This window comes from Mesoplodon mirus, assembly GCF_964341445.2.
Source record: "Mesoplodon mirus genome assembly, chromosome: 14".
Classification (NCBI taxonomy): Eukaryota; Metazoa; Chordata; class Mammalia; order Artiodactyla; family Ziphiidae; genus Mesoplodon; species Mesoplodon mirus.
The window spans coordinates 55,022,629-55,032,032 of NC_138990.1; the positions used below are offsets into that span (position 1 = coordinate 55,022,629).

Below are 9,404 nucleotides of genomic sequence, written 5' to 3' on the forward strand. Positions count from 1 at the left end.
TTTCTTGACCCTAGATAGGTAATGTCAGCTCCTGAGAAACATTCCTTCTTTTAAAATAAAAGGGATTCCTGTGTCTAAGGCAGTGTGAGAATGATCACTGAATGAAATAACGACAACCTGGCAGCCTGAAAATTGTTTGCCTGAAGGAAGAGTCCAAGTGGTTGACTCAGAGCACACTGAGAAAGTGCAAATATAAAAAGCATTGTGTGATATGTTGTGCTACAATGAGGGATGTGCTAATCCAGTAAAGAAAAAAACTTTTAAAATTGTTATAATATTTTGAAGTGACATTAATCGCTCTTCTAAGGCAAACAAACTCTTATTGGACAGTAAATACAATGTACCAGAAACAACACAGGGAGAAGATGCCTCTGGGAGGGCAGAAAGTAAAGAACTTCTTTATATTTAGCAAGTGGTGTAGTTGTCTTTGAAATTACCTGTAGTTTAAGTCCTGGGCTGCATTTCCAACCTGTTCTATAGATTGAGAATCATCACTCTCCTTAGTAACCACTCTTAATAATAAAATCCTAATTTTTTTTTTTTTTTTGGCTGCACCACGCAGCTTGTAGGTTCTTAGTTCCCCAACCAGGGATCGAACCCAGGGCCCCGGCAGTGAGAATGCCAAGTCCTGACCACTAGACCACCAGGGAATTCCCTAAAATCCTAATTCTACTTTAAATGTTCTATCTTAATTAAGACCTCATATTTGATTATCTTAATTAAGACATCGGTTTTTCAGGTAAGTTTAGAAAGTATAGTTAGTCCACAACTCTTCACCTGTCTTCCTGTTCTAGGGATGCTACAACTCAGAGGGGTGGCTGGATCACTTACCAAAATCCAGCAGTGTTGTCCAGGGTCTCATTTGTTAGAAATTCATATTTGCCTATTTCTTTCTGGTTTAAATGTATATCTTATGCATTAACTCATCTGTGCTATCCATGCCTGGAGAATTAATTCTTCCTATACATAAAAAAAAATAAAGTCTGAACAGACATTTCGTGAATTATAGGCAGGCAATGTTACTCTGTTTACACCCTCCTATTTCTACTCTTTTGTCTCCTACCTTCTATTTATCTGCATTCGAAATATATTATTTCTAAGCTTTCTCAGTATGTAATGGCCTTAGCTGTATTCTTTAAGTCGATCTTAAAAATACCTTAAAGAAATTTCTTAGCCTTCCTTGTAATTAATTTTCTTAAGATAACTGATGATGTAGCATCAGTTTGGGATCAGTTATTTTTAACCAGTATGCAGTCTAGTAAAGTTGATGTTTGATAAATCATTACCCAAATGCTTAGAGCATGATGATTTAATATAAATGAGTCTCTCTCTTATTTATCTCTGTAGCAGAGAGCATTGATGTATTTAATCAAAACATAATATTTTCTGACTCTTTCAGATCAAATAAATCTATGTTTTTGAATGTGCGTTTGAATGAGTGAAAAAAATTACCTTTATTCATTTATCTTGCAAATATGGTGATGCTCTGCCAGAGGCTTGGGATACAGTGAGAAAAAAAAAACAGATCCTGTCCTTGCCACCATGAATTCTGTAGTCTAGTGGAGAAGGCAGGCACTGAACAAGTAATAGCAATAAAGTGTGATGAGTGTAATAGAAATAAAAGTACAGAGATTTATGAGAAAATAAAACTGGGACTGCAACCTGGACCAGGGGCTAAGAAAGGCCTTCCTGAGGTTTTGATAGGTAACCTGAGATTCTAAGGAAATTAGAATTTAAACCCAATGGTTTAAATCTTTAAGACTTCCTTGGGTATGGGGGGCTTGTTAAAAATATGGATTCCTGTCCTTTTTCTAGAGAGAAAGAAGCTCTGCGCTGCAGAGCGTGATAACAGCAAACTCACTATCAATGTGACTCACTCAGGTTTCTGCTCTGCTGGCTTAGTGCTCAGACTGTCCCTGAGTAAGAAAACAGAGGAAGGCAGGTGGTAGCTGGGTTCTTGGCATTGCAACCACAGGATATGATGACCTTTGAGGACATGGCTTTGGACTTTACTCAGAAAGAATGGGTCTGCTGGACCCATCTCAGGGGAAGCCGTACAGAGACATGATGCTAGAAAGCATCAGTCATTGGGTCTCCCTTGGGTATGAGCTCTGAAAATCAGATGTGACTTCCCAGTTGGTTCAAGGGGAAGAGCTGAGGTGGGGGAGGGAGAAGATTTCCCCAAGACCAGAGTCTAGGCTGGAAAGTCTTAAAAACTAGGACATAACTTCCCTGCAGAATATCTGCAGGAAGGAGCGATCTAATGTCACGATAAGTTCGTGAGGGTGAGGTCTGTTTCTCTACGTTAGAACTGATCCGCGAGTCGGGTAACTGAGGAATGCAGAACAATCTCATGACTTCAATTTGAGATGAAAGTGTACTGTCTCAGCAGAAAGGTTTGGATAGTTTGAATTTGGGGAAGAAAGGAGTAACCTGAGCTCACAACCAGAGTCTAGGTTCTTATAAGAGGACATTTGCATAAATATGGTCAAACATCAAGTGCTTGAAACATAATGAAGGCCTCAGAATTACTCAGATAACTATACAGTGGCAATGCTGCAAAGGAGAAAACTCCTGTACCTGCAGGAGAGTCACACACCCTGTGAAAGTAACCAGTGTGGCAAAGACTTTAACTAGATGTTATCAATGAATGAATGAGCATAAAATTCATATGTAGCAGAATGAATAGATGAATGGATGTGGACAAACCTTTAACAGCCTCTCATCTCCTCAGTAGCAGAGATTTCACACTGGAGAGGAGTTCTCTGAATATAATGAGAATGGGGAAATATTCACTCACAGCTCCACATTGACTCAACAAGTGTTAACTCACACTGGAGAGAAGCCCCGTAAATGTAACGAATGTGGGAAACACTTCAGCCAGAGAGCTACCTTTTGTTCACACCAGAGACAAACCCTTTGCGATCATTATGGAAATGCCTCCAGTAATAATTCATCCTTCAAATGACACAAGTGAACCACACTGCAGAGAAGCCATAAGAATATCATCTATGTGGTAAAGCCTTTAGCTGATGCTCTAACCTTAGCTATGAAACAGCATACACCGGAGAGGAACCCTAGAGATGTAAGAATTTGGAGGAACCTTCAGTCCCAGCTCTAACCTTTATAGACACCAGAGAGTTCACACAGGGGAGAAACGCTGCAGCCTTCAGCCATCTCTCAAGCCTTGGTCTGCACAGAAAACTCAAATAGGAAGGGACGCAGCTAGTCTTTACCAGGAGGAGGAAGCCATTTGGGAAATAGCAGACAATTCGTGCTGGAGAAACAATTCAATGAAATAAACATGGGAAACCCATTACTCATAGAGCAGCACTCCAGGGCATGTGAGGACTTTTACTGTATCAGACACTCTCAGTGTCATGAATGAAATGATCTCACCTTAGTCAGCCTTAAAGTTCTCACACTTGGGAGTTCCTTAAAGCCTCAAGTCAATGTAGAAATGCCTTCATCTGGATTTTATATAAGAAAATTCATACTCATGGAAAAAAATACTCTATCAAGAAGAACCCTTTAGTACATAATTCAACATATAATTAGACTTCTGCCAAATGACATATTACTGAAAATAATACAATGTAAACATGTAGAACTGTGATGCATTCTTAGAAAAGTTGAAGGCAGATTTTGGTGAGATGTAATAAACAATGTGATAACCCCTCTTCAGTAGATTAATAAGAGTTGTTGATGAAAAATCTAATACATGGGTATTTGTCTTTAAAAAAATCATGAAACATTATGGTGAGTAATTGAGGCATTTTCCTTTACTGCTTCGCTGTTGATCAGCTGATCGGTTTCAATTTCGTACGCAGCTCTAAACGTATTTACAAGGACATTGTTTAATCAGAAAATACATTTTAATATAACGGAAAAAACGTAGAATACAAAACATGTGTTCTAATTATTCTATTTGTGTTTAAATATGTACCCACATGGCAAGGGTGAATGGAAACATGGACCAATAAGCACAGTTTATAAGTGATTCAAATATCCCAGGTGATACTGATGCAGGTGGTATACATACCATATTTTATTAAATAGAAATAGAAAGATAAATAGAAAGGCTTGGAGTTGAGAAATATGTGAAAAAGCACTGTATCAAGTGTACAATATTGCTGAAACGTTGAGTTCTTGAGAGAAGAGATGAGAGCCTTGTATACCTTTTTCTTAAAAGCAAGAGAAAAGCATTAGAGGGTCTTAAGCAGCAAGTAACACAATGAGATTTTTAGAAGGACACAATAGCTACCATGTGGAGATTGACTTGGATGGGAGGGGATCAAAATTGGAAGTTGGAATACCATTTAGATAACTTCTGCAGTGACACAAACATGAGGTGATGACCTGGACCAAGATGAGGGCAGTGAGGAGTGAAGAGATGAGGACTGATCCAACAGATTTGTAAGTAGTATTGTCTACAGGACTTGGATATCAAAGATGGAGGACTCAAGAATGACATCTCTGTTTCTGGCATGGGAACCTGACCAGGGCAGGTGGCAGTACCCTTTACGGACACAGGGAATATTGGAGAACCAGATTTGGTAGACAAGGAGAGTTCAGTTTTGGACATTTGGAGTTTGTGTTTGTGAGATTTTCAGATCCATTAAGTGACTGAATATTTGGCATATATATGTCTGAAACCACAAGTATGGCAGAGATCATCCAGAGAGGTTATGTAGTGTGGAAAAGCAGAGGGCAAAGGATCAACCCTGAGAAACTCCAGTGTAATGGGAGGAAAAGAAACCTACAAATGAGATTGAAAGAAGTGGCCAAAGATGACGACTTCAGAATCCAAGGGACGGTGGAAGTGGTCAACTCTGTCAGACACTCTAGGGAAGTCAAGACTGTAATGAGCAGATGAAGTTAATGATGCCTATGTCATTGGTGATCTTAACCCAGACTGCTTCAGTGGAACAGTATAGGAGGCAACAGAGCGCAGAGCACTAGAGGTGAGACAATCCAGTCAGTACGTGCAGACACTGCTCCACTAATTTGATGGGAAAGAGAGGAGAGATGTAAGGTAGAAGTTAAAGCTGTGCTTGAATTGAGAAATAGTTTGGTTTTGGATGGAAAATCTAGGAGCTTTTTTTTTTTTTTTTTTTTTTTTTTTTTTTTTTTTTTGGCGGTACGCGGGCCTCTCACTGTTGTGGCCTCTCCCATTGCGGAGCACAGGCTCCGGACACACAGGCTTAGTGGCCGTGGCTCACGGCCCCAGCCGCTCCACGGCATGTGGGATCTTCCCGGACCGGGGCACGAACCCGTGTCCCCTGCATCGGCAGGCGGACTCTCAACCACTGCGCCACCAGGGAAGCCCTAGGAGCATATTTATAATAGTAATGAGAAAGAGCCAGCAAAGAAGGAAGGGTTCAAGAAAGACTAGAGAGGGGGGAGATAACTGATAGAATTAGGTCACCAGGAAGCCAGAGACGGTGGGATCCAAAGCACATTAAGGTCCTGTCCTTTTGTCACAGGCTAGATAGAGGAATTGATGGGTTTGTGGGTTTGTAGATTTGTAGTGAACCAGGGTAAGTGCCCCAGGGGAGAAAGCGTTTTAGTCTTTGAGTGAGAGTAGGCGGGTGTGGAACCTAAGGTGGGTAGAAAATAAGTCAAAGCAGGAAAAAGCTGATAGAGAACAAGAAGGAAAAAATCACTCCATGAGCCTATTGAAGGTTGAAAATTTGATGTATTGAGCGTAATTGGATAAATGACCCCAAAAGATAGGCAGTGTTCAGAGAACAGGATGCCTGTTTCAGAGGTGGAGCAGTTTTAGGTCTGACACAGCCCAGGGTGCACTCGCGGGGGGCGGGGGGAATGAGGAGACACCCTTCTAAAAGGCTGGGATACACGGGCCATGGGAACAGTGAAGTCTCCAAAAGTGGTGGCAGAACTCGGTGTGGAGACCAAGGCACCAAAGTCATAAAAAATAAAAGTAAAAGGAGAGTGACCAGGAGTTTGTTAACAGCTATAAGAAATGGTCGAGAGCAATTATTCTCTACCATTGGCTCTAACCACTCCCTCATCCTCTTCCCGAGCCCCTCAGAAATATTCTTTTAGCAAATACATTGCTGGTTATGCAGAAATGACTTCAAATCAAGCCTTCTAACAGGGGTTCTAGGGAGCTCTGTCTGGGAAAAAGGGGAGGAGTGTGAGGTTGAGTCAGGGAAGAGAGACTAGAGAAGAGCGGTTTTGGGGTGACCAAAGAGGATTCATGGTCTGAAGGGGGTACATTTTGGGCAGTGACAGAGGAAAGCTTGACTGGAGGTGCTGGTTTTAGTTGGTGGGGTTTTTTTTTAAGCTAAAAGGCACTGCCAGTGTCCTCTATCCATTAAAAAAGTAAATTAGGGCTTCCCTGGTGGCGCAGTGGTTGAGAGTCCGCCTGCCGATGCAGCGGACGCGGGTTCGTGCCCCGGTCCGGAAAGATCCCACATGCCGCTGAGTGGCTGGGCCCGTGAGCCATGGCCGCTGGGCCTGCGCGTCCGGAGCCTGTGCTTTGCAACGGGAGAGGGCAAAACAGTGAGAGGCCCGCGTACCACAAAAAAAAAAAAAAAAAAAAAAAAAGTAAATTAATTAAAGACTTAGGTGGAAGCCCTGGGAAGGAGGTAAAATGGGAGGGGTGTGTGTGTGTGTGTGTGCAGTTGGATCGGGTGGGAGTTGTAGGAATTCTCTGTGGTGCCTGAGGGCAAATATTGCTAAGCCATGATCTTCATTTTAAATCTTTTATTGTAGTTTGAGCATATTCATTTCTTTTAGCATCTAGTTGAAATAAATCTCTCATCTACATCGTCTATAAGAAATTGGTTCCTAGATTTGGGAAATTGTTGCTGAGCTCCAGTGTCTAACCACTTGTTTAACAGGCATTTATTTAGGGTCTTCTAGGTGCCAGGCACTGAGCTGGCCCTAGGATTACAAAGATAAACTTGAATTATGGCTTTTTATAAGTTCTTTTAAATAATGCATCACTATCATAGATTCATTAACCGTATTTTCTTACAACCTTCAAAAATATTGATTTGATAGAAGGTATACTCCTAGTTGATCAGACACTACAGTAGAATCAGTGTGTTAATGTTTATGATTAAAACTATTGAAGAACTTCCAGTTTTTAAAAAAATCTGGCTAACAACTACTTCCAAAATCTACTTTGTCCAGTTTTCCTCATCTGTTTATTTTAAATGTGTTAACATTCCTTAAATCCTTTCTGATATGTGCTCAGTGTCTGTTAAACACAAAAGCGCATAGGAGTACCTTACCATCTGAATTTGTTTCCACTCTTCCTAACTTCCACACTTGCTTTAAGGAAATAACACATGTGGAGTCCTATAAAACATATTACATGATTTTTAATCTTAAATATAAACTACCTGATAAAATAGGTAGTTTGGATCTTGTAGTGGAATCTTGTCTGGATCTTACAGAGGAATCTCAGATTTCTTCAAATTCTGCTGCTAGGACCAGGACCTCTTCCACATGTTATAGTTGAAGAAGAAAACAGTGTTATCATTAAAACGCTGGTGGATCCAGTGTGTCAGCTTCTATAGAAGGGGCTCACCTTCCTGTATCCACCACTCCACACCAGCTGGAGGAAGAGCCTGGAAATCACTCTCCACATCACTTACATTTTCAAAGATCTGATTCATGCCTGGTCCTAAGAAATGCAGTTTCTTTGTAATGGTCTTTAAAAGAGTATTCCCTCATTCAACAAAAGTCTACTTCAAAGTACCTAGAGTATGAGGTTGAATGTGTGAAATCTTTTTGTGTATTTGTATTTTCTTTATAGGATAAAGATGCACAGAAAGAGGTGAAAAAAATAAACACTTCCTTGAAGAGGTAAATAAAAGAACTTGCTCTTCAGCAAATCAGATGTGTTCTACTAACATTTAATCAAAGTTGCGGGGTTTTTTATCATCCTTTTTTCTTTTTTGATGTAAGGGTACTGTGCTCAGATATCAAGGCAAAACCACGTTTCTGCAGAACGCATTCCACTAGTAGCACTACAAAGCTAATCATGTCATTCGGAGGAATCTGTTTCCTATAATGTCACTACAAAATGATCTTTAAACATGTATGCTTTATATTTTTCCTATTAAACTATAGTCTTCAGAATATTTCTGTAAATAAAATGTTTAAGTCAATTCAAGAAAATGAACTCAAGTGAGTGTTTTATTGCTGCTTCAACGGTGACTTTACAAAACAAAATAATTTCATTAATGTGAATGAAAAATGGAAAAAAGGCAAAGGACATGAACAAGTTGTTGATAGGAGAGGAAAAAGGAAAAGGGAAATATAACTAGTAATTTTTAAAATGTGAAGAAAATTACAATAAGATACTGTTTTACCATCAAATTGGCAAGGATTTCTTTTTTTCTTTAAAGAAACGTTCAATGCTGGCAATGATGCCATGAGATGGACCATTCTCATACACTGCTGCTGGGAGGGCATTTTGACACAAACATTTGGTAAAGTGTATCTAGAACCTTAAAAATATATAAACTCTTTAATCTTGTAATTTCATTTTATGGAAATAATCTTAAAGAGAGAAAGTACACTTATGCACAAATGTTCATAACAGCATTATTTTTTACAGCAAAACACTGTCCAGCAGTAAGAAAGCAGTTAACCATATTTGAATAAAACTGTAATAGAATATCATTTTGACATTAAAAATAATTTCAAAAATGACAGGGAAATGCACAATCTTAAGTTCAAGTAGAAGACAAATTAGTATATGCACGTGATCTCAACTATATGGAAATGTGTGTAGAAAATCATCTATTAGAAATACACTAACCTGGTAGTTGTTCATATTTCTGTGGAGTTGTGTTTGATTTCTAATATTTCCCAATTTTTAATAATTAAACTAAAAGGATTTTTAAATTGAACTTACCTAGCAGTGATTTCTAGATTCCCCACTACCCTTTAACCAGCCTTACCCTGGAAATCAGGTCAAAGCTTAAATATACTGTTTGCTATCCCAAATGCACGGACACACATACACACACACTCAATTTCAAGCCTTGACTTAGTGATACCAGTTAATCAAACTGAGCTAGTTTCTCCCTCTTGTCTTTTATAATGGCCCATCGAGATGCCTAAGTCAATCCAACTCATTCTTGCCCAAACTCTGACAATTGGTCTAATGCTGAAACTACTAGCTGGAAGGGACAAGAGTTTTACAGGTACCCTCAAGGATACACAGTATCCACAAGGCCATGGCTACCTCTGGCTATCTCTAAACAGCTAGGTGAATGTGCAAGTCGAGACAGGTGATTCTAGCAGCAGAAAATAATGTAGAATCAACCACGCTGTAGGCTTTGTAGGAGCAGCTCATTCCAGCAGAGAGTGGTACAAAGACTTCCGCTAAGAATTATGAGAAACAGCGGGAAGGCTCT

At 39.7% G+C, this 9,404-nt stretch overlaps 1 protein-coding gene across 2 annotated transcripts in view; it reads left to right on the plus strand.

Annotated features, from left to right (window-relative positions):
• Positions 1 to 8,135, plus strand: part of RMDN2 (regulator of microtubule dynamics 2) — a 59,800-nt gene extending 51,665 nt beyond the window's left edge. For both annotated transcript variants that reach the window (XM_082642818.1, XM_082642817.1), the window contains exon 11: positions 7,793 to 8,135. In XM_082642818.1, coding sequence (XP_082498944.1) covers positions 7,793 to 7,846 — 54 coding nt within the window. In that variant the 3' untranslated portion in view covers positions 7,847 to 8,135. The remainder of the gene's footprint in view (positions 1 to 7,792) is intronic.
• The last annotated feature ends 1,269 nt before the right edge of the window (positions 8,136 to 9,404 follow it).